Source organism: Rousettus aegyptiacus, unplaced genomic scaffold (genome assembly GCF_014176215.1).
Source record: "Rousettus aegyptiacus isolate mRouAeg1 unplaced genomic scaffold, mRouAeg1.p scaffold_m13_p_7, whole genome shotgun sequence".
Classification (NCBI taxonomy): domain Eukaryota; kingdom Metazoa; phylum Chordata; class Mammalia; order Chiroptera; family Pteropodidae; genus Rousettus; species Rousettus aegyptiacus.
Window position 1 is genome coordinate 109,321,291 of NW_023416310.1, and position 24,668 is coordinate 109,345,958.

Below are 24,668 nucleotides of genomic sequence, written 5' to 3' on the forward strand. Positions count from 1 at the left end.
TGATCATCACATTAACAACATGAAGGATAAAAATCATTAGATCATATCAATAGATGAGGAAAAGCATTTAACAAAATTCAACATCTTTTCATGATAAGAAGAACTCTCAACAAAGTGAGTATAGAAGGAACATACATTGACATAATAAAAATTATGTATGACAAACCCATAGCTAACATTATACTCAATGGAGTGAAGCTAAAAGTGTTTTCCTTCAGATGAGGAACAAGAGAAGGAAGCTCACTATCACCACTTCCTTTCAGCACAGTACTGGAAGTTCCAGCCGCAGCAATCAGACAAGAAAAAGAAATAAAAGAAGGAGCAAAACTCACTGTTTGTGGATGACATGATAGTATATATAGAAAACTCTAAAAATTTCACCAAAAAATTATTAGAATTGGTAACTGAATTCAGTAAAGATGCAGGGTATGAAATTAACATATGAAAATAAGTTGCATTTCAACATACCAATAACAAATGACCAGAGGAAAAAATTTAGAAAACAATCCCATTTACAATTGCATCAAATAGTGTAAAATACCAAGGAATAAATGCAAACAAAGAGAGGAAAGCCCAGTATTCTGAAACCTATAAGGCACTGAAGAAAGAAATTAAAGAGATTACGAATAAATGTAAGGATATGTCTTGCTCCTGGATTGGAAGGATTAATAGTTTTAAAATGTCCTTACTACTTAGAGCAATCTACCAATTCGATGCAATCTCTGTTAAAATACTAATGGCATTCTTCTCAGAGCTAGAACAACTAATCCTAAAATTTATATGGAAACACAAAATACTCTGAATAGTCAAAAAAATCTTGAGAAAGAACAAGTGGAAGATATCACACTCCCAGATTTCAAACTGTACTGTAAAGTGACAATAGTCAAAACAGTATGGTGCTGGAATATATATATATATATTCCATGGAATAGAACAGAGAATCTAGAAATAAGTCCTCGCTTATATGGTCAATTAATCTATGACAAAGGAGGTAAGGACAAATTATTATTTGAAAAAGAAAAAATGATTCTATTTACAATACCATAAAAACAATAAAATACTTAGAAATAAATTTCACCAAAGAAGAAAAATATATCTACACTTAAAACTACTAGACACTGATGAAAGAAATTGAAAACATAAATAAATAAAAAGAGAGCCTCTGTTCCTGAACTGGAAGAATTAATATTGTTAAAATGTCCACAATACTCACAGCTATCTATAGATTCAATGCAATCCCTGTAAAGATTCCAGCAGAATTTTTGCAGAAGTAGAAAAAGAAATCCTAAAATTTGTATGGAACCACATAAGACCTCAAATAGCCAAAGCAGACCTGAGAAAGAAGAACACAGCAGAATGCATCACACTTCTGGATGCCAAGCTATATTATAAAGCTATAGTAATCAAAACAGCATAGTACTGGTATGAAAATAGATACTTAGACAAATGGAACAGAATTGAGAGTCCAGAAATAAATACATGCTTACATAGTCAATTAATATTTGACAAGGGAGCCACGAATACTCAGTAGAGAAAAGACAGCTCCTTCAATAAATGACTCTGGGAAAATTGGATATTCACATATAAAAGAATGAAACTAAACCCCTGTTTTATACCGCTCATAAAAATTAACTCAGAATGGATTAGACTTAAATGTAAGACCTGAAACCATAAAACTAGAAGAAAACAGGGAAAAGGCTCCTTGACATGGGTTTGGTAATGGTTTTTTGGATATGACACTTAAAGCACAAAAAACAAAATTTAAAATGTTATATCCATTTTTTGACATGACACCTAAAGCTCAAGAAACAAAATAAAAAATAAACATATCAGACTACAACAAACTATAAAGCTTCTGTACAGCAAAAGAAATGATCAATAAAATGAAAAGGCAACCTATGAAATGGTAGAAAATATTTGTAAATCATATATCTGATGAGAGGTTAATATCCAAAATATATAAATTACTCAAACAACTCAATAGCAACAGCAACAATAATAATACAATTAAAAAATGAAGAAAGACCTGAATAGACATTTTTCCAAAAAAGATATTCAAATGGCCAAAAGGTACATGAAAGTTCTTCAACATTACTCATCATCAGGGAAATGCTAATCAAAACCACAGAGAGACCTCGCCTCACACTTATTAGAATGACTGTTATCAAAAAGACAAGAGGTAAATGCTGGCAGGGATGCGGAGCAAAAGGAACTCTCATGCACTTTTGATAGGAATGTAAAACAGTGCAACCACTATGGAAAACAGTATGGACATTCCCTTAAAAAAATAATAACAATAGAACTATTGTATGATCCAGCAATTCCACTTTGGGGAATATATCTGAAAGTAATGAAATCACTATGTTAAAGAGATATCTACACTTCTATATTTATTGCAGCATTATTTATAATAGCCAAGACACAGAAACAATGTAAGTGCTCACTGATGGATGAAAGGATAAAGAAGTTGTGTAATATTATTCAGCCATAAAATAAAGGGAAACTCTGTCATTTGCAACAACAAGGGTGAAACTTGAGGGCATTATGGTAAGTGAAATAAGTCAGAAAGAGAAAAAGAACTATCACAGAATTTCACTTAGATATGGACTCTAAAAGCACCAAACTCATGGGAAAACATATTAAATTCATTGATATCAGAGTTGCACCCTGGGGGGCAGGGGCAGGAATTTTATAAAGGTAGACAAAAGATACAACAGTTTTAAAATAAGTAGGTTCTGGGAATTTAACATACAGTTGGACTAAAGTTAACACTGACGTATGCTATACCTGAAAGTTGCTAAGAGAGTAGATCCAAAAACTTCTCATGACAAGGAAAAAACATTTTGTAACTATATAAGGTGATAAATGTTAACTAAACTTATTGTGGTAATCATTTCACAATATATGTACGTTAAGTCATTACGCCATTCACCTTAAACTTATACAGTGCTGTATTTCAATTATTTCTCAATAAAACTAAAAAAATACAAACTATAAAACACTGCTGAAAATAATTAAAGAAGACATAAATAAATGGAAATACAACCAACATTCACAAATTGGAATAATTAATAATGTTAAAATGTCCTTATTATCCAAAGTGATCTACAGATTCCATGTAAATCTTATTAAAATCCCAATGACAGTTTTTTTTGGCAGAAATGAAAAAAATCTAAAATATATATATAATTTCAAAGTACCCCCAAATAGCCAAAACCAATCTTGAAAAAGAAAAACAAAGCTGGAAGCTTCACACTTCCTGATTTCAAAACATATCGCAAAACTAGAGTAAGTAGAACAGTACGGTATGGGCATAAAGACAGACATAGACCAAGTACAAAAACCGAGCAGAATAGAAAGCCCAGAAATAAGCCCTTGTATATATGGTGAAATGGTCTTTGATAAGAATGCCAAGGTTATATATACAACAGGGAAAGTATCGTTTCTTCAAGAAATGCTGCTAGGAAAATGGGACCCTTCCCTTATACCATATACAGAAATTATCTCAAAATGGATCAAATAATAAAACTATATAGCTACAAGAAGAAAACGTGGGGGGAAAACTTCATGACATTGGATTTGGTAATAATTTCTTAGATATGACACCAAAAGCACAGGCAAAAATATAAAACAAACAAAACAAAACAGGAAAATGGGACTATATAAAAATTTTAAATTTCTGCACATTAAAGGAAATAATCAAAAGAATGAAAAGGCAACTTACAGAATGGGAGAAAATATTTACAAATTGTATATTTGACAAGGGGCTAATATTCAGAATACATGGCAAACTCCTACAACTCAACAAGAAAAATAACCACGTTAAAAATGACAAAGATTTGAATAGACACTTCTCCAAGGAAATTATACAAATGATCAAAAAGCATATGAAAATATGCTGAAATTTACTAATTTTCAGAGCAATTATTTAAAAAAAACACTATTGAAGGAAATAAAACACAAAATAATTTGTGTTAGCAAGGATGTGAAGAAATTAGAATTCTTATACATGGTGGTTGAAATGTAAAATGGTATAGTTCCAATGTAAAACAGTAATAAAGCCACTCAAAAAGTTAAAAGTAGAATTACCATCTGGCCCAGGAATCCCACTTCTGGGTATACACTCAAAATATTTGAAAATATCTTGAAGAGATTTTTGCACAACATATTCATTGTAACATTATTTATAATAGCTATAAAGTGGAAAAAAACTAAATGTCAATTGACATGTGAAAGGATAAAGAAAATGCAATACATACACACACACACAATATAACATTGAGCCTTTAAAAAGAAGGAAATTTTGTTATATGCTATAACATGGAAGAACCTTGAGTGCATAACATTAAGTGAAACAATCTAGTCACAAAAAGGTACTGCGTGAATCTACTTCTATGAAGTATTTTAAATAGTCAAACTCAGAATCGGAAAATAGAATGGTGGTTGCTAGTGGTGGGAGGGGAAAAAGGAGAGTTGTTCAATGTGTTTAGAACTTAATTTTTGGCAGATGAGAAAGTTCTAGGTGCTGTTGAAAAACAGTATGCATATAGTTAATACTACTGTGCTGTACACTTAAAAAGATTAAGATGGTACATTTTGTGTTCTATGCACTTACCACTATTTTTAAAACAATTAATAGGCACCTCTACACACACACAAAATAAGGAATTTAAAGAAAGTATGATGACAATAATCCATCAAATAGAGAATATTAGGAAGAAGATAGAAATTATAAACAAGAAACGAATGAAAAATCTAGAGTTGAAAAGTACAAAAATGGAAGTGAATAAATTTATAAAGAGGGCTCAACAGCAGACTTGAGCTGGCAAAAGATAGAATTAGTGAATTTAGATGTATCAATACAGATGATCCAAGCTGAAGAAGAAGAAAAAAGAATGAAGAACTCTGAACAGAACTTCGAAGAACTGTGAGACACCAACAAACATACCAACATATGTGTAAATAGGAACTCCAGAAAGTGATAGAAAGAGGTTGAAAAAATAGTGGCCAAAATTTCCCCAGACTTGGAGAAAGACATTAACATATACATCCAATAAACTCAATGAACTCCAAAAAAAAAAAAAATGAACACAAAGAGATTCACATCCAGACAATCCAAGGAAAGCCAAAAACAAAGAGAAAATAGTGAAAGCTGCAAGAGAAAAACAACTTATTGCATATAAGGAAACCTCAAAAAAGACTAACAGTTGGCTTCTCATCAAAAATAGGGGAGGGCAGAAGATATTGGGACATTTAAAGAGCTAAAAGAAACAAAAAGTGGCTAACCAAGAATTCTATAACTAGCAAAACTATCATTTGATAATGAAGATGAAATAATGATATTCCCAGATATAAAGAAACTGAGAGAATTTTTTGCTAGCAAGCTTTACTAACAAGAAATACTAAAGGACATATTTCAGACTGAAAGAAATGGAAACAAGATGAAAACTCAAAATATACGTGAAGAAATAAAGAGCACGATAAAGATAATCACGTAGGCAGATATAAAAAAAGTCTCAATAAAATTCTCTCTTAACTAATTTAAAAGACAATCATATAAAACAATAGTTACAAAATTGTATTGTGATTTTAACACATAAAGACTTAGCATACATAACAATAGTAGCACAGAGAAGAGAAGGAGGGATGGAGCTATTTTTGAGAAAGGAATTGATGCCAGGCATTAATGTAAATCCACAGGAATTTTTCCTTTTCCTGAGAAATATAAGTAACAAATTTTTCTTTCAATAGTGTCATCACTCAGTCACCATGGGTACAATCATTGATACAATAAACACTGAACTGAACAGCAGTAGAATACACATTCTTGTCAAGTATACATGGACCATTCTCCAGGACCAGCAATACGCCAGGCTAGCAAACAACTATCATCATGGTTCTGACCACAACAGAGTGGAACCAGAAGTCAACAATAGAAAGAAATCTGGGAAACCCATAAGTATTTGGAAATTGAACATCATACTTCTAAATAACCCATGTGTCAAAAAATAAATCACAAAGACAACTTGAAAGTGTTTTGAGCTAGATGTAAATGGAAACAGTATCAAAATAAAAGGATGAAGCTGGAGCAGTATATAAAGGAATTTTATAGCTGCAAAGGCCTGTGTTAGATTAGAAAATTTAAATCAACAACCTAAGTTTCAACACTAAGAAAAATAGAAAAGGAAGAGCAACCTGAACCCTGAACAGGCAAAAAGAAGAAAATCAGTAAAAATGAGCGTGGAAATCACTGAAATAAAAATAAGGAAAAATACAGAACGTTGAATAAAATTAAAAAGTTATTCTTTGAAAGGATTGAAATAATTTTGACAAAATGTTACTTTTACTGACCAAGAAAAAAAAGGTACAAATTAATCGAGATCAGAAATGAAAGACATCACACCATTAATTAAAAAGATATGAAATATTTTGAACAATTTTATGCCAGAAAATTAGACAATTTAGATGAAATGGGAAAATTCCAAGAGAGACAAAAATTACTTAAGAAATGGAAAATCTGAACAGATCCACAGCAATTTTAAAGAAGTCGAAATAGCATTTTATAATTTTTCCATAAAGAAAAGCATAGAATCAGTGTCTTTGCTGGAGAATTCAGCAAGTCTTCACAAACATGTTCAGAACACAGTGGAGTAGGGAACAAAGTCCCAAAACCGCAGATTGACAACCCAGGTATGGATGTAAAAATCCTGAACAAAATCTGAGCTAACGGAATCCAGTTAACATCTTGAAAGGACCAGATGGGATTTAATACAGGAATGTCAGATTGGTTTAACATCTGAAAATCAGTAAGCAAGACACATTAGTGGAATAGGATCTTCCTGAGGTGATGGAAATGTTCTAAACTTGGATTGTGGTGATGGCAGATTTAGTAAAGGTCATTGAATTGTCCATTTTGAAACAGCTGTTATTTTATGGTGTGGAAATTATATCACAACAAAATTGTTACAAAAAATGAGTGACCCGGAGAGGAGGGGCTGGGCAGGGCGTGTCCAGGGCAGATTGGGGACCTTTGGACACTGGACTCCCTGTCTACAGGGTTCAGGCTGGCTCTCAGGTGGGTCTTTGGGTGAGCACTGAGAGTGAGACAGGCCTTGGGAGGTGGGGAGGAGGGCTGGCCTCAAAGGGGCACCGGATGTGGGGGACAGGAGCCAGGAAGCATCAAGGTCTGAGGTGAGCAGGGTGTGCGGATGGGTGTGGGGAGGGAATATAGAGGGTGGGGCCATGGGGAGGATGTGGAGATTGTGCGAGGTATGAAGGCGGGGCTTGGAGATCCTTGGGCCTGCACGTTGAGGGGCACAGGTTTCCAAAGAACGTGGGAAGTCTCAAGGGACTGCAGAGCAGGCAAGGAGCGTGTAAGGGTTGATTGCCCAGGGATGCGCAGGAGATAGAGGTGATGGAGGGTGGTCGTATACAATGCAGTCCTCCACAAAGACCTCGGGGCTCCTGGCTCCCGCCTGGAGTGGGCATAGACAACCTCGGCGTCCCCAGACGATCGGCTGGGGCATAGCCCTCTGGACCTTTGGACACTGGACTCCCTGTCTACAGGTCTCGTCCTAGGCAGCATGCTGTCTTGTCTGGAATGGAGACAGCCATGATTCCGACGCACACCTGGAGTGACGGGGCATTTACTGACATCACTGAATTGTCCGTTTACCAAGTGATGGCATGAAAAGCAGTCGTTATTTAAAATCCAGCTCTGTTGGAGTGGCCCTGCCCTTCTCTCCTGTTCACTCCGTGCAGTGTGTTACGTACCACACAGATGCGCTGCCAGATTAGCCAAGGAAGACATGTGAAAAGGAAGAAAAACAAAGACCCTCTTACCGCATTCCTGTGTGTACATCACATGCCAGGGAAGGAGCAGGAGGGAAAGGAAAAGGGACATTGAAGACTGATGGCTATTTCACATTTTCCTTATACCACAGGTACCAAGCTATGTGGATTAGACAAGTCACACATGTCCTCCTTTGGTAGTGTCATCATACCCAGAATGCTCATTTCCCTTTTCTACTAGCTTCCTTCTGTCTCCCTAGGGCAGCTGTGCCACGTGGGGACAGAGCTTCTGGGCATTTGAATAACCTGGCTGGCTCCTGGAGGGTGAGTTTTGGAAACCTGTTTGCCTATCATCTTCACGCCTGGCTCTACCTCCATTCAGCTATATTTTCTGCAAGACACCTGCCCAAGGGAGCTGCCTGATTACTGTGGGATTCACTCACCACTAGTGCAGGTGACAGCCACTACTACTGTGGGACACACTTGCGTACGCTATTCTGAGGCACCAGCCACCCAGAATCTTGCGTGTTCACTGTGGTCTCTTGTGCCCAGAAAAGTGGGGGCTACCACGTAGCCCCTGGATCAACAAGTAGAACATGTGGAAAGTACATATGGGGTGCGCTGTGGACAGAAGTCACCTAAGCCCATTTCTCATCACCTGAAGGATGGCAGAACATTTCACCCCAACAACCCAACTTTGGCAACGGGATCACTTGGGCTGGAGGCAGCAGATAAGCAGACACTAGAAGAGCTGACTGTCCTCCCAGGATTCCTAAAAGGTGTTTTCCCTCCTCACCACCTGGACTTAGCCAGTGGCCGAGACTACACCCTTCAGCGTGGAGGCTTGGGGAAGCCTTCCTGCCCTCATCCACCCGCTTGTGGGTGCTGCCTTGAAGCCTCAACTGCTTTCTATGGCCTGTCATTTTCTGGCAGACTGTTCCAGGATGCAGTCTGTGGGCACTGGAGTTCTCACCCGCTGTTGGAGTTCCTTTTTCCTAGGTGTCTCCCATGAGGTGTATGTGTTAATGAACTTGTTTTTCCCTATGAATCTTTGATTTGAGAGGCTGAAGCCATCTGTCGTGCTGTTCTAGACATGATCACATGCTTGTCTGGGCTCTCACTGTGAGGCTGTCACACCGCCTAGGTCCTGGTGGTCGTCTGGGAAGTCCCAAACTTGAAAGTCCACATCTTGCTCCAGACAGGAACTGACCAGCCTCCTCAAGATTATCAACAGGGACAGTGGGCATATTGCTTTGGAAAAGATAGGGAAGCTTACCCAGGCACAGAAATACCTAGTCCTGGCTCAACTGAGAAAAACTTCTCGTGCAGTTTGAAGGAATTGGTATTGAAGATACTCAAAGTGGCACGTGTCTAAAATGACAACAAAAGTCTAACAATGGGTAACGAGCAAATAAATAATCAGGTAAAGCACTTAGCTACTGTCAAACACCGTGGAACCCAGAAGTGTTAGGTTGTCTGAAAAAAGAAAAAGGATCTCTAGCAGCCGCATGAAATGAACACAAGCACAGGGCAGGTGATGTGTCCCCGACTCTGAGGCTGGTCTCCACCCGTGGACTCTCTGCGACCCATTCAAGACAGTAGATCAGACAACAGTTAGTTTATTTATTGCAAGGACGGTCCTTACAACAGGTGAAGTCTCAGTGTGCAGAGATGCTGCACCACGCCTTCCTGTGAAGAAGCACCAAAAACCAAATCCTGGATTCTGCAAGTGGGGCTCTCGCCCCCAACTCAGGCAAGCCCAGAGCATCATTCCCGAACCCTTGCTCACCTCTGGGGTGGAAAGGAACATTCTTTAGAAGCCCTGAGGGGTCCACACTAAAGGACCTGAGGGCCTCTGTCTGGTTACTTTGCCCCTCACTGGTCACCTTTTGCTCCCAGGGCCCTTCCTGTGGCTTCCCACATGTCCCCTCCTGAGGACTGCTGTACCCTGAGGCAACCACATCCAGCCCATCTTCTATGACCAGATCCCGAGACACGGCCTCACAATCAGGCTCAGGCTGCAGCCCCAGAAAGTTAAACAGGCCGTGATGCCCCAACCTTGACCAGCCAGGCTGACTGGGCTCCTGGAAGCAGAGCTGCCAGGAGCCCAGGCTTGCCTCTGGGGAGGGCTGTGAACGATGCACTGGCGACGGAGTCTCAACACCCGATGGCTGTGGAGGGTACCCCAGGTGAGGACATTGCCGGCCCTGCACTCACTTGCACATGGCTTCTCGAAGATCCAAAGGCAAGACAAGGGCGTGAGAGGACCACTCACTGGGGAGCCAGCCCATTCCCAGGGCCGCCCTTGGGCCGACAGATGGTCATAGGGGTCAGGCTGCTGGATAGTGGAGAGAAGAGGGCCCGCAGTGTCCCGGAGAAGGGTGTCTCAGGGAAGGCATAAAGAAGCGACCCATCAGTGGCACTGTAGAAGGACAGTTGCCCGGCCTCGTAGTCCAGAAAGATGCCCACACGTCGGGGTGGGTCACGCAGCGGGGCGAAGGCCGGCTCGGAGGAGTTGTAGAAGCCCCCCAGAAATACCAGGATCCAGAAGCCGTTGCCAGCGAAGAGCTCGCCTTTTTCCTTGCGGTTGGCATTCTCTCTGCAGACACCCAGGGCCCAGCTGGCCCGCTCGCCCACCTCCACTTCCCAGTAGTGGCGGCCGGAGGTCAGGGGCTCCCGGCCCAGCACGCAGGGCCCAGGGTCAAAGCGCTCAGGGCTATCGGGCAGAGCCTGCCGCAGGTCCCCCCGCCGCACGCTTCGCTTGTCCTCTGATAGGACCAGCTCAGGGTTGGCGGTATCAGGATCCAGCGTTACTTCCCCTGCAGACAGAGCAGCGGTCACCTCGAGTCCCTCCCACCAGCCCGAGGGGCTTCTGCTCCTGACCTGAGCAGCCTCACAGCTGCCTGCAAAGTGCCCACTCCCTCTAATGCATCCTCCCCAAAAAGATCACTTAACCATTAGCAGTTGTGACTCAGAATGTTCTAGATAATAGACCACACTGCTTTGTGAATCATTATCCTTTAAGAAACAGGAGGAACCCAAGTGCTTTCTATGACCATTTTCCCAGCACGGCTTTCATGCCAGGATCCCCAGGGCCTGGAACCCTACCTGGAGCAGTGGCACCCACCTCGAAACCTCTGCAGGACCTCCACCAGACCTGGGACCCTGCATACTGTTCTCATCTCCATGGGCACCACCTTGGGTGGCTGCAGCTTCATGTCCTGGACCCTGGAGAGGCAGCCAGGTGTCACCTCTGAGCAAGCCCACCCACACCCACCTGCCTTCCCTGGGGAGAGTCTGGGCTCCTACCTGCGCAGGGTGTCCCTGATGTCCTGTGGGAGAGACATGTGGCATCAGTGCCTATCACCTGGTCCTGGGCAACCCCCACCTGAGGGTCCCCCCAAACCACAGACATGCCCCCCCACACACACATATGCACACATGGTCAGAAACTGCCCCTGGGCCATCCCTAGCATGCTTACAGATGGATACGCTGAGAAGCTTGGGGTGCGGCCAGCCACACAGATCCAGCCCCATTCTTTCCATGTGCTTGGAGGGAACAGGGTATCTGGCTGCTGGCTCACTGGCTAACAGCCTGGAATGCCCATGGGTGCTGGGAACAAGCAGGGTGGGGTCCCAGCCTCCAGGGGATAAGGGCTGGCTCCATTCTAGCTGAGAGCCTGGCCAACATCTACCCAATGATTTCTGCATTCTGGCTCCCATCCCCAGCTCACCCCACAGGCATCCTGCCCAGCTCCCACCAGCTGCCATCCCTTAGATCTTGACTCACAGTCTGCCTTCCAGATCTGCTTATCTGTCTGGATGTCCTTTTCTCCCATAACAAAACATAAGAGCATTTTATTCAGTGTTACAAGCTGGCTGTGGCCCCCCCAAATCACAAGTTGGACCCTAATGCCCAGGACCTCAGAAAGAGGCTCTATTTGGAGATGGACTTTTAAAGAGGATTAGGTTAAAATGAGGTCACTAGGGTGGGCCTTAATCTCCTATGACTGGTGTCCTTATAAGAGATCAGCACACAGAGAGATGACCACGTGAGGACACAGGAGAAAGCAGCTATCCACATACTGAGAGAGGCCTTAGGAAAAACCAGCCTTGCCTACATCTGGATCTTGGATTCCAGCCTCCAGGACTGTGAGACAATAAACCTGTTGCTTAAGTCACCTATCTGTGGCATCTGTTATACAGCCTAAGCTAACTGAGATACTCTGTTACTTGAAACACTAGCTCCTAGCAGCAAGCAGTTCTTTTTAGAACACTGCCTGGCACACTTTGTCAATCCAATGAACCCCATGGCAGTCATTCTAACCACGCTGAGCACGAGTGACCAGGCAGACCCTGGAATGCAGACGCAGTGTGACGTCATGTCCAATGAGGGCTTCCTTTGACGTGGGGACTTTCACACAATAGGTGATTCTGTCTGGGGGGCACAGGACCCACCGAGCCTCAAAAGAAGAGGGAGATTGGTGGGTTTCTGAAGCCCGAGAATTCATCAGGAGACATGGGAATGGTGCAGACCTGGAGATGCACGTACAAAAGGCCTGGGCATGAGCAGCTTTGCATGGGTTGGGTAGAAGCAGTTAGAAACAGTTGTCCTTATTTGTTTTATTGGATGCTGGGGAATGGGGTAGGGGTGGGTGGGTGGGGGGGGTGGTCTTGGTTGTCACAAGGCCTGGGATTCTGTTGCCCAATCAGTAGAGGGACAGAACAAGACACCCTGCACAGGGGTAGGGTGGGGTGCGCCTGGACCCTGAGGGGAGGGAGATGGCCTCTGTGGAGACCACCTGGCTACTACGGGTAGTGGGGACTCAAGACACGTGTCCCTTTAGGAAAATGCTCTGTACCCATAAAGGAGAGCTGGGGGCAAGCTCGGGCGGGGGGCTGGGGGGAGCAGCTGGGACACCAGACTGTTGGCTCCAATGTTACCCAGATCCTTGCCTTCTGTGTCCTCGGGGCCTTGAGCACCCCCCACACTGGGTGTCAGAACCCCAGCTTGGGTGGTCCCTGCAGTAGATCCTCTACCCAGCACCGGGGCTGAGGGTACAAACCTACCTGACCTCTCCACTCACACCAGTAAACATGGTGCTGCCCATGGCTGTTCCCCAACCCTCCACAAAGCAGATTTACCCCCATCCAGCACAGGTCAGGGGAACTGGGAGAAGCCCTCCCCTACAGCCTGGGGCCAGGTTACATAAGAAAGTGGGGGGCTACAGAGCACAGGTAGAGAACAGTGGGGGCAGGTGGGAAGAAGTGGGGAGCAGGGAGGGGGCAGAAAGACACAGGTAGAGGAGCAGGTGACTACTTAGTGATGTGAAATGCAGCCAAGCTAGCTGAGGGCACCCACCCACTAGGACACCTGAGATCCCAAATTGCATTTCACACAGACCAGTGGGTCCATTCTAACACCCTGGGAAGACCCTTCTTCCTAGAACCTCCACCTCCCAGCTGGCCGCCCAGCTCTACTTCACTGTTGCTGATGCCCACAACCCCAGCCAGATACTCGTCCTGGTTTTGTCCCATTTCTCAGGCTTAGAACTGCTCGATGGCTCAACGAAGCCCAAAAGACCAAGTTCAAACCCCAGGAGAGCAGTCAGGAGCCTCTTCCTGGTCCCCAAAGGTATGCCCAGCCAGGCTCCATAGAGGGTCACTTCCAGCAAGAAGCCCCTTGGGCTGCACACACAGTGTCCTCACTCTGGCGTGGAGTAGGAAGAACTGGGGATAGGAGCTGGGCAGGTTCCCAGGGCAGCACAGGGGCCACACAAAAGCCCTATGGAACTGCTGGCCTTTTCTCTCAGCCCAGTGGGCCTGAACCTTCAGGGCTAGGCAATGACCCATAGCTCCTGGAGTTTGAATGTCATCCACCACACAGCTGAACCAGCCCTCAGCAAGGCTCTTTGCTAACAGCAGTTCTCCACTCTCCAGGCCGCAACATGTCTACAGGGACCTGAAGTCACACCTGGGACACCTGTCCTAGCCCCTACCCCACAGGGAGCGTAAGGAGGTGCAGGAAATTCCGAAGTCAGATGACCTGCTCCTCCACCCAGGGCTTCCTCTACTTCCTACTCCCAGGTGGCCCCCTGGCACTCCACATGCCCACCCCTGGTGCACCCACCTGCAGCAGCCCCAGTGCTGGCAGCTGGCAGCGCCCCTCCAGCTCAGCAACAAGCTCAGCCAGCTGGGCGCTTTGCTGCCCCAGCCGTGCTGCACTCTCTCGCAGCGGGGGCAGCACCTCCAGCTCCTCCTCCTCCAGCCTCTGCAGCAGGCGCTGCTCCTCTTCTGCCAGCAGGCGGCGCAGCCGCTCAAACTCCGCATGCACGTTCTGCCGCTGGCTCTCCACCATCTTCTGTGGGGGCACCGGGGGAGCAGTGAGCCGAACTCCCTCACCCAAACCCACCATGCGGGCCCCCTACCATCTCCCCTGATCCCCAGGACCACCAAACTCACCACCAGACTCTCTTACCCAAACCTGCCCCAGGGGTGCAGGGTCTGGAGTAGGGGTGCTGCCTTATGAGAAGCATGAGTGTGAAGGTGGGAGCCTCAGTGACCCCCTTCTCCCCATCCCCAGGACCTCAGTGCTGGGCTACTTGCCTGCCACAGGGCGCAGGTCTCCTCCGCCTGTGCTTGGAACAGCAGTGCGTCCTCCATTTGCTTCTGCAGGTGCTCCAGGGACTTCTCCAGCTTGCCCTGCAGGGAGGCGAGGCCAGCCAGTGACCCCACTCGGCCCTGTCCCCGCTCCCGCTGCCCGGGCCCAGCCGAGCCTACACCTGGTAGGCAGGCAAGCACCAGTTGTGGGAAACCATGTCTGGAACACAACGGACAAAGCAAACTGAATATACCAGGAAATGCCCTCCACCCCCATGGAGGCTGACCCCTGGCCCCCTTGCCAATTATTTCCTTTCTCCTGCCACCGTCTTCCCCTCTCCCCCCCCCCCCCCCCCGCATCTCCTGACAACATTCACTTCTGTGCCCGTCCTGGGCTTGCCAATGGTTCACCAGAAGCCCCCCGAGCTACCAGATGCCTACAACTGCCACTGTCTTCAGGCAATGCCCAACTTTACTTCAACTGTTTACCACACCCTGCTAGAGCATCCCCACCATTAAGACAAAGCAGACATCAGTACAGTGAAGGGAATCAGAGCATGCCACCCCAAGACAGGCCACTTTGGCATCAGGATTTAGAGTTACAGATGATGGTGAAACAGCAGATGCAGGAAGAGACCTCTGCCCTCCTCCTTTTGGCCTAAAGGCAGGGCATGGATTTCCTGTGACAAAGGTGGCTTCCTTGTACCAGGCAGGAGGCACACTACTCACGAGAGATGTGTCATCCCTGAAAGGAGTCTGTCTAAAAAGACTTTCCTAATACAAAGCTGATCTTCCAGTTGTTCCTCTATACATTTCCAGGTTCATTTCCCAGTTATTGGCCCTAGAAGCTCAAATTCCCATTCCTCTGTCTAGTTACTTTTCCATAGTTAAAATGGAATATAAGCCCCTGAATCTAACCACTCCTTTGGGTTTTTTCATTTCTTTCCTGTGAAACTTAATGCCATGTAAAATTAAAAAGACTAATAAAATTACATCTTTTTATGTTAACCTGTCTTTTTTCAGTTTAATTTGCAAGACTCAGACACAAAACCTAACAGGACAGAGAACATGGTTTTCCTCCCCCTACGATAGAAAGGGTTAAGTGCTGCCCCATAAGACTTTATCAGGTCAGCTGGAAAGGCCCTCTGGGGAGCTGCTAGAGAGCTCTCTGTTCTCATGATCACTTCCTGTACCCTAATCGACAAGAGTACAAACTTGCCAGATTGACACGAGGAGTGGACCATTCTGCATGCATGTAATACCTCAAAGTGAGAAAACCACAGGAATCCATGTCGACACCAGATCACTGATGTGGATGGGGGAACAGGTCTATCCGAGTATATCAGAAGCTTGTTCTATGATAGTGACCTACCAGCCAAGTATTGAACTGAATACTGATTAAAGTTTGTACTTGGCAGATCACACACGTGCACTGGCCATGAAACAAAATGCAAGCCAGTCAAAAAGCTTGAAAGATGCTGTCTCTGTATCAATACCTGGGTTCCAAAAGCAAACTCTCTGTGGGCAGCAGGCCAGGTGGGTTAGGTGAGCTTTTGTCCTGATGCTCCCAGCAGGGGCGAGGTGCTGGTGTGGCTTTGGGTTTTAAGAAAATGCATTTACAGAACAAGAAAACAAGGCTTCTCAGCCTGAGATCCAAGCATGGCTGAGCCCTGATGTGTCAGATGGCAGTGGTAATCCACTCAGAAAGCCAGGTAGGTCCTAGCATCTGCCTCCCAGGCCAATGGCTCTGCCAGCCAAGGTTCCTAGCGTGGGGCTCTGCAGCCGGTTCCTTCCTGCCTCCTTGAGACCCTTCTTACCAAGACTTTCGCTCTTGCTGAGGCCCCACTACGGACCCTGGTCACAACTCGTCCCCCTCCCCCGTCAGAAATGACAGTCCACCTCTGAGTGAGAGCCTCACCTGAGGTTCCCCGCCCACTTTCTCTTGCTCCGGGCTCCATCCCGGCTACTGTCGTCACACCTGCCCAGTACCTATCAGAGGGACCTCAGCCTCAGAGCGCACGCCCCGTCTCCCAAGTCCCCAGGTCGGTGCGCCACTGCTGAGAAGCGCCCCAGCCGCGCGCAAGGGCTGGTCTGGGACAGGCTTAGCGCCCCCAACCGGCACCCCCCACCCAGACCAGGCCGTGCTCCCCAGACCTGAGCCAGGCTGCGCTCGGGCCCACTCCCCCACCCTGCGGCGTACCTTGAGGTCCTCAGCCGCGTCCTGCAGCGGGCGCACACGGTGCGTCCAATGCTCCCCGGAGCGCTCGCAGGCAGCGCACAGCAAGCGCAGCTCGTCAACGCAGAAAGAAGCCAGCGGCTCTCGGTGCGCGGCGCACACGCCCTGCGGGACAGGCGACGGCGGGTGCAGGCGCCGCGCCATCTCGGCCATCTTGGCAAGCGGGCGGTTGGGCCGCAGGTTCCGCTGCGGGGACAGCTCGCGGCACTCGGGGCAGGCGTACGGGCCCTCAGGCTGACCCCAACAGCGACGGATGCACTCGCGGCAGAAGTTGTGGCCGCAGTCGGTCATCACCGGGTCCGTGAAGTAGTCAAGGCAGATGGCACAGGTGGCCTCCTCCTGGAGGTTGGTGGACAGGTCAGGGGCAGCCATGGCACGGTGGAACGGAGGAAAACGGCGTTCTCTGCTGGGTTGGACGCTGGCCTGCAGCCGCCAGGAGTCTGGAGAGTGTGCGGGGACCGGGGACTCTGAGCATGCGAGGCTCAAGATTCCGGGGAGCGCAGTGGCTGCGGGGTCGCAGGGCTCAAATTACGCGAGGCGCAGGATTGCAGGGGGCGCGGTGGCTCCCGGACGCGGACAGGAAGAGGAGACGGCGGAAGCAGGAAGCATTCCCCTCCCGCCCCCCCAGAACCACCGCTTTGGCCCAGGATTGGCTGCGGTCTGTCACGCGGCCCGCGGGCGAGACGGAATTGGAGGCTGTTCCGGTGTCGACCTTGTGTTTTCACTGCGGCTGGCGCGCGCTTGTGGCTCCAATTTATTCTGGATGTGCGGGGCTCGACCTCTTCCTCCGGCCTGGAGAAGAATGGGGTGCAGGGCCCAGGCCGGCAGGACGCCCCACACGGTCACTGGGCTCCTCACGTAGTGCAGCGACCGCTAGGACTTAGGGATCCTTACGGTAGCCCAGGCCCGTGCATCCCAGACCGGGCGTCCTCGGGCAAGCTCAGAATGAATAGGGCGCAAGGCTCGGTCAGGAACTCTGGTCTTTTTGGGGCAGGAGTACATTGACTGGAATTCTGGGGTGCTTATAGGTGTTACAGGGCTGTTGATGCGCCTGAAATTGCAGGCGTGGGGAACTTAAGGGTGGGGTAGGGAAGGAGTGAGAGAGCCCACCCACACAATGATCCTTACTCTTTGAATTTCACCCCTACTGGTGCAACTTAATGGGGTGGAAAAAGATGTGGGGTGGGAAGCTCTGAGGCTTTTAGGGATTCAGCTTGAACAGTTGTTCTTGTTTTCTCTGCGAAGGACCCAAATGTGGAACTGACGATGACAAAGAAGGTGGACCCCTGAGATCACAGCTTTACCTGTAATAACCAGAACCTGGCAGGACTCAGCAAGTGGCAGGTGGAAAGGAAAATGGCTAAAGAAAACTACAGCATGCTGACCTGGTCCGTAGGTGTGACTGAGAGATGGATACAGGTTCTATGAAGCCTTTGTGAGTATAGTCTCAACATTTAACTGCTTTAATCATGATTATACTTTGGCTCTGTGATCCTGCCTGGTACAGCAATAGCTGTCCCTGCTCCACCTGAGAGAAGCAGGTAGGTGGTGCTGAGCAAGACCGCCTCACCTTTTGGAGAAAGCAGGTGCCCACACTACCCACCCCCCACTCTTGTATGCCTATCCTTTCACCCACAGTGTCACTGTGGAGATGACCATCTGACCGGATTTGGGGGCCCCGAGGCAGAAGAAGGGCTGCAGGGGGCCTGGAAAGGTGGGCTGGGTGTAGGTATGCAGGTGAGACCCACTGTTCACATTATAGAAAGATACCTCTCCCGCCTCAAAGTCCAGGAAGACACCCACATGGCTGGGAGGCTCGGTCAGTGTGATGGGGGTCTGGGTGGACACAGGGGGCACGTACTTCTTTCCCTTACACAGCTGCACCACCCAGAATCCGTTTTCTGGGGACTTGGGGACCCTGTCCTTCCGGCTGACATTGTCCCTGCACACACCCAAGGCCCACAGTGCATCACTGGTGAGGTTCATGCCCACCTCCCAGTAGTGTCGTCCCGAGGAGAAGGTTTGACAGCCCACTGCACACGGGTAAGCCAGGAATCTGTCCTTGCTGCAGGGCACGCCGGCCGGCGGGGTGCTCAGGTAGCGCCTCTGGCGGCTCTCGTATAGCAGGAGGTAGGGGTACGCTGTGGCAGGGTCAGGCACCACATCTTCTGCAGACAGGCCCAGCCAAGGGGGTAGGGGGCCTAAATCATCCCCATTCTTCCCCAACCCCCCTTCCCCAGGACTCCCCTTAGCTGAATCCAGCTGTGAGCCTAGGTCACTGCATGGGCTACCCCTGCTGTCGATATTGGTGGTGCCAAGGAGATGGGCTGGGGATCATTTGGGCATCTCCCAGGAGGAGTTGGTCAGGGCAGCGTGTGAATGTTCAGTGAAGGTCAAGGCCTTCAGTGGTGGCTCTGGCCGAGAGAATGGGCCCCACTTACCTTGGAAACTCTTGAACACTTCTATCTGCCCTGGGACTCTGCAGACTGTCTTCAACATAGTGGGCGTGGCCTCTGGGTACTGCACACTCACACTGTTCTTCCTCAAGTGGACACAGGTGTCACTGTCCCCTCTGGCCCATGTGGAGCCCTCAGCGCCCATCACTGCCTCCACCGCAGGTAGCCACGTACCTGCCCAGGGTGTCCTTCATATCCTGTGAGAAAATGGAGGGAGAAGGATAAGGCCTCTATAGGAATCTGGGGCATCCCCAAGCACCCTATGTGGACATTTCTTGCCTGCAGAGCAAGAAGGCTTTATAATGCTTTCCCATGGCCCTGCTCCCAGTTTCAAGTTGAGCCCTATCTCTGGGCCACCCAGGCCTCCTGCTTCTCCCCTGCATGTGAGAGAGGACATGTGAGCAAGGACACAGGAGCTGTCCTGCTTGAGATGGGAGGGAAGGCACAGGAGACCCAGGGAGGGTTGCTTCTACAGTGTAGGCCTTGGGTGGGTCAGGAGTGTTTAGTGGTTGATGAACAGGCTGCCTTTTACTAGAAGACAAAGTAGTCCCCAAAGTTGGTGTGAGTGCATAGTCTGTCATCTAAACCAGGGCACTTATTGGTACAAAACCAAAGATGCCAGGACAATAGGCATATGCTTCAGTTGTATAAACATGGGGTGGGGTGGGGGGCGGGTAGGCAGAGACAGGGCTTGCAGGGTGAAATGTATTTTTTGCACCCCACACACTTGAGTCTGTCACCTATTTGTAGGCCTGCCCTGGCATTAGCATGCAGGCCCATCCCTGGCAGGCCTGCTGTGCTTTCTCTCAGCTTCCATCCACCTCAGGTGATATAACATGACTTATTCCTGCCACGAAGTCATGGGGCCTATCATAGCCCATGTGTCTCTACCCCACATCTCTACATAGATGACAACTGCCCTTGGGCCACCCCTTGGCTAGGAGGGAATACAAGTGTCTAGGACTGAAGCCTGTCAGGCCCCCAAATCCAGCCTGGCCCCCAGGACCTCTGATTTGGAGATGGGGCCTTTAAGAGGTGACGATGGTGAAATGAGGTCTCTAGGATGGATCCTAATCCAATGTGACTATTGTTCTTAGGAGATCAGAACACAGAGGGTCGACCATGTGAGGACACAGGAAGGAGGTCATCCACACACCACGGGGAGAGGCCGCAGGAGAACCAGCCCTGCTTGCACCTGGACCCCGGACTGGGAGACAATAAATGTCATCTGAGTCCCCAGGCTGTGGCATTTGTTAGGCAGCCTGAAACTACAGAGACAGAACCTGTTGGCCTATATTTGTTCCTGCAGGCCAAGCACACCTGGGCCAGAGCTCCCTCCTCACCTGCAGCATGTGCAGTGGTTCGCGCACGCTCCGGTCTTCTAGCTGCAGCAGCAGTGTCTCCAGGGAGCGGCTCTGCTGTTCCATCATGGCTGCGCTCTCCTGCAGCCGGGTGGCCGTGGCCTCCTCCTCCTGCCTCAGAGCTTGCAGCAGGCGCTGCTCCTCTTCCATCAGGAGAACACCCATTTTCTCAAACTCCATCACAATGCGCCTTTTCCGCTCCTTCACCTTCTCCTGAGGGGTGGGGGCCAGGAGTGAGGCACCACTTATGACTGCCAACTAGGAGGGCCCCAGGTGACCCACATAAAACCACAGTAAGCAAAGCGGAGTTAGGGGCCAGGCAGAACACCTGTCACTAAAGGGGTGACCCCTGATCCCCAAATGGCAGCATCTTGGCCTCCATGTGTCCATGTTCTTTGCGTCTCCAAGGTGGCCAGTCTGGACTAGGGCACGTTCTCAGTCCCGATTCTGGCAGCAATTCTGTGCCTTTCTGGGGTTCTCGATCTCATCCATATGTGATAGTGAGTCCCACCTCAAGGGTCCCCAAGTTTCAGAGGCCCTGTCGTGCCCTGGGGCCTAACCAGGTCTTCCCATCTACTCCCTGCAGCCCCAGCACCTGCCTGCCACTCTGCCAAGGCCTGCTGCTCCCTGGTCTGCAGCTTCTGGGTCTTCGCCATCTCCTCCCGCAGGTGCCCCATGTCCTCCTCCAGCTTCAGCTGTGGACAACAGACTGCAGGATAAGGATCAGAGGCCCCTTGCACACCCGTGTTGGGAGGTGCCCTCTGAAGCTGCATCCACCACAAAGACCATCTTAAGGGGGATAGAAATATGCCATCCCAAGATGTGCTCCTTGGGCAGGAAGATTATTCTGAGCTGGAGGCTAATGATAAGAGATGCAGAAGGATGCCTTCTAGGGCTCCTGCTATGTGACCAAAAGCAGAAACTGCTGAGAAATGAGGGCTGCCGTGAATCTGCCTCCCAGGGAAGTTTTATGGTCGTGAAGGAGATGGAAAGTGAGCACCAAGAGGTTACTGATGACCTTTATCTTCCATTAGTTTCCCCAAATATTTACTTTCTGCTTATCTGAATGTTCATGTCTCCCCAAATTTACATTAAATCCTAAGCCCCAAGGTGATGGTAAAGGAGGTTGGGCCTTTGGGGGTGATGTGGTCATGGGGTTCCCTCAGGAATGGTGGTAGTACCCTTATGAGACCCCAGAGAGCTCCCAGCCCCCTTCTCACTGTCTCACTTCCTGAGGACAGAAGTCGGCAGTCTGCACCAGGAAGGAGCCCCCACCTGACCATGCTGGCACCCTGATCCCAGACTTCTAGCCTCCAGAACCGTGAGCATGAAATTCCTGCCTAGTCTCTTATAAGCCTCCTGGTCTTACATTCTGGGACAGCAGCTAGAAAGAACTAAGACACTCCCAGGTGGCTGTCTTTGGAAGCTTATCACTTTTACTTTTGTCACTTCTCTCCAAATGTACTGTTCTTTGTTCAGATGCCAGACAAGCCCTAGTTCTGACCTCTCATCACTCAGCACTGTGGTGTCTCCTCTGTGACATGCACCAGCCACACATGTTAACAGTTTGCCTTTCTCTCCCGGATCTGGCTTTGCTCAGTCTAATTGAGGGGCCAGAGAGCCTCAGATGGGTGGAGGAAAAGGTTTTTCCCTCCCCTACAGAGGGGTCACCTGGCCTGCCCACACAGATGGCTGCACGAGGCCACTCAGTCAGCCTGAGTAACCATGGAGAGAATGCCCTGCTGTCTCTGCAACCCATCTGCTTGGTTGTGGGAGCAAGCAAAGACTTCCACTGTGGGGTCCCAGACATGGGCTGATTGTTAAAACACTCGTCCTCCCACCTGACACAATGCTCGATGCATGTGTACTCAGGCCTCCTTGGTCCCTGCCGCCCCAGCTGGGCCCACCTTGTGCTCCTGCACAGCCTCCTCCACAGGGACCACCCTGTGGGACCGGTGGTCCCGGGACTCCCTGCAGACCACGCAGATGGGGCTCTGGTCATCCTCGCAGAAGAGTTTGAGCAGCTCCTGGTGCACCTTGCACAGGTCCCTGCTCTGGAGGCTGGGGTGCTGTCGTGCCATCTCGGCCACCTTGGTCAGCAGGCGGTTGGGCCGCAGGTTCCTCTGGGGAGACAGCTCGCGACACTCCGGGCAGGGGAAGGAGCCCCTGCGCTTCCTCCTGCCCTTCTTGCCTTTGGCCCTCTCCCAGGTCAGCCGGATGCACTCGCGGCAGAAGTTGTGGCCACAGGTGGTCATCACGGGGTCGGTGAAGTAGTCAAGGCAGATGGAGCATGTGGCCTCCTCCTGCAGCTTTCTGGCAAGTTCCATAGCATCCATGGTTCCTGGGGAAGGAACAGAGCATCCTGCCACACTTGTCCAGAGCTCTGGGCACTTGAGGTATCCTCTTGCAGATGGAGCTGAACAAGGGGTCCTGTTAGGGCACCCCGACTTCTCTTTAATAAGACACACGAGTGCCTCTCTGGATCTCTGGAAGCTGACACAGTTGCTCTCCATGACCAAATCCTAGCTAGGCTCCCCTGAGCTGCCGCCCTGGTTCTAACTGGCTGTGCCTAGTCTTATTCCGGTTAGAGAGCCCTCCCCTGAGATGTCTGATCTAGTCTCTCGTTTCCCATCCCACCTAGGGTAAATGCATGGCCTTAAACCACCTGCCTGAGATTCCTGCTACACTACTTTTGGTAAGAAGATCCCTCCCCTATCTCTTCCTTAGTGATTTTCCATCACTGGCCCCTTTCCCTGCTCATGGCCCTTCATCCTGCTGTGTCAGCTGCATTATAAGCCAAACCCATCTCCCTCCCTATTGCAAGAGCCTTGAATAAAGTCTGTTTTTTTTTTCTTCCTAGTCTAATGAGTGTCCATCAGTTTCTCTTCAATGGAACACCTGTGCAACAAAGGGAATGGGGACTTTAAGCGGAAAAATTGGGGTTGACAAAGGTTCTCCTTGACTAAACTGCTCAGGCTCTGGGAATTTTCCAAACCATCCCTGGGCTTCTGTGTCATCTCTGCATTGTCCAAGCTTAGTAAGAATCCCACTCTGTTGGTTTAGCCAGAAGTCCCCTACCCGAAGGTTCCCTTTTATTAATTTCATATCACCGATGACACCCTGCTCCTTTGCCAAATCCCCACTGGCCTACCCTGTATTTGAAGCTGAGCTTTCCTATGGGGTTCTATGCTGTTCCCTTAGGGCAGTAGTCCTCAGTAAAATGCCTTTACTGCTCAGACTACCATCCAGCTCTGGTTTTCTTTGTTACGGTGCAGCACAGAAAAGACACAGGAGTGTTCATATATACACACATGCATCCACAACTGTACACATACACAGGTGCACAAAAACACACATGGACACTGCACATATGCAACACGCACACCACATGTACACATACATGAACATCTTACGCCATACAGATGCACAGCCTCTCAGTGCACCTCACAAGGTGATCACTGGGGCCAGAGACCATCTGACAATCATTTCTGAACCACAGCACTATGTGGGCTCCCATTCCTGGCATCACGCCAGTGGTGGCTAATTCTTTAGACACTGTGAGTTCACTTTGTGGAAGGTACCTCTCTCTGAGCAGATCCCTTGGGGTTGGTCTGACTATCTGCTCTTGGCCATCCCAGGCTGAGCTTCTGCCCACTCACCTGAAGCCCACTGAGCCTGGACGGTCTGTCTGGTGGGCAAAGGTCTGGTTCAGGCTCAGGGGAAGCCGGCCAAGAGCTCTGGATCAGTGATGATAGACAGCCACACTCAGTCCTGAGACGCTCCAGTGTAATGCGGGCTAAACCAGGTGACCCGTGTAGTCCCAATTCATAATCATCTTCAAAGCTGGGGTCCCAGGGACACCTACAGGGTAACTACCGCCCGCCCCTGGAGAGGCTGGTAATCACCCAGGAGAGGGACACACACTGTCCGCAACAGGTGCCAGCGTCCACACGCGGCAAACAAGGCCTCCAGAAAGCCTGTGTTTGTGCCACGGAAGGAAACCATCGGGGGCGGTGGCCGCGGGGCTCGGAGCTTTGTGGCGTCAGCAGTGTCTGAGAGGCCACAAAGGGCCAGGATGGGGGTGGGGGCGGGGAGGGTTTGTGGGAGGTGTCAACAGCCTGGGGTGGGGGCGGGGCCTCTGACCCGCAGGGGGCGGGCGCAGAATCGGCCAGTGGTCAAAGGTGGTGGGAAGTGTCTTAGATAGAGGGAGGCGGGAGCGGGCGG

The 24,668-nt window shown here is 48.9% G+C and overlaps 2 protein-coding genes and 1 long non-coding RNA gene across 4 annotated transcripts; 1 reads left to right on the plus strand and 2 right to left on the minus strand.

Annotated features, from left to right (window-relative positions):
• Window positions 1-9,394: 9,394 nt before the first annotated feature.
• Window positions 9,395-17,213, minus strand: TRIM11 (tripartite motif containing 11). 2 transcript variants are annotated; one of them, XM_016128464.2, is made up of 6 exons: window positions 16,592-17,213; window positions 14,398-14,493; window positions 13,922-14,149; window positions 11,101-11,123; window positions 10,919-11,019; window positions 9,395-10,610 (listed from the first exon to the last, which is right to left on the minus strand). In XM_016128464.2, exons 1-6 carry the CDS (start codon window positions 16,997-16,999, stop codon window positions 10,063-10,065), a joined length of 1,404 nt encoding a protein of 467 aa, XP_015983950.2. In that variant the 5' UTR covers window positions 17,000-17,213; the 3' UTR covers window positions 9,395-10,062. The 2 variants fall into 2 exon arrangements, with proteins under 2 accessions (XP_015983950.2, XP_015983949.2); XM_016128463.2 differs by having other exon boundaries at window positions 13,922-14,152.
• A 1,010-nt stretch (window positions 17,214-18,223) lies between these two features.
• On the minus strand, window positions 18,224-23,078 carry TRIM17 (tripartite motif containing 17). Its single transcript, XM_016128465.2, has 6 exons — window positions 22,352-23,078; window positions 21,044-21,139; window positions 20,427-20,657; window positions 19,258-19,280; window positions 19,069-19,169; window positions 18,224-18,795 (listed from the first exon to the last, which is right to left on the minus strand). Exons 1-6 carry the CDS (start codon window positions 22,955-22,957, stop codon window positions 18,248-18,250), a joined length of 1,605 nt encoding a protein of 534 aa, XP_015983951.2. The 5' UTR covers window positions 22,958-23,078; the 3' UTR covers window positions 18,224-18,247.
• Window positions 22,723-23,812, plus strand: LOC118605356. The gene is made up of 3 exons (XR_004952097.1): window positions 22,723-22,840; window positions 23,086-23,139; window positions 23,305-23,812. It is a non-coding gene; the product is annotated as an uncharacterized LOC118605356 (long non-coding RNA).
• The last annotated feature ends 856 nt before the right edge of the window (window positions 23,813-24,668 follow it).

Bases quoted from the DNA above. Each gene is read 5' to 3' on its own strand.
- TRIM11 (XM_016128463.2), bottom strand. From the start codon at position 16,999: ATGGCTGCCCCTGACCTGTCCACCAACCTCCAGGAGGAGGCCACCTGT. The intron at 14,494-16,591 runs GTACGCCGCAGG...GCCTCCCTGCAG, and splicing joins ACGCGGCTGAGGACCTCAAG to GGCAAGCTGGAGAAGTCCCT. The intron at 11,124-13,921 runs GTGGGTGCACCA...TCTCTCCCACAG, and splicing joins CAGCACTGGGGCTGCTGCAG to GACATCAGGGACACCCTGCG.
- TRIM17 (XM_016128465.2), bottom strand. From the start codon at position 22,957: ATGGAGAGCAACTGTGTCAGCTTCCAGAGATCCAGAGAGGCACTCGTG. The intron at 19,281-20,426 runs GTGAGGAGGGAG...ATTTTCTCACAG, and splicing joins AACCACTGCACATGCTGCAG to GATATGAAGGACACCCTGGG. The intron at 19,170-19,257 runs GTACGTGGCTAC...TGTCCACTTGAG, and splicing joins ATGAAGGACACCCTGGGCAG to GAAGAACAGTGTGAGTGTGC.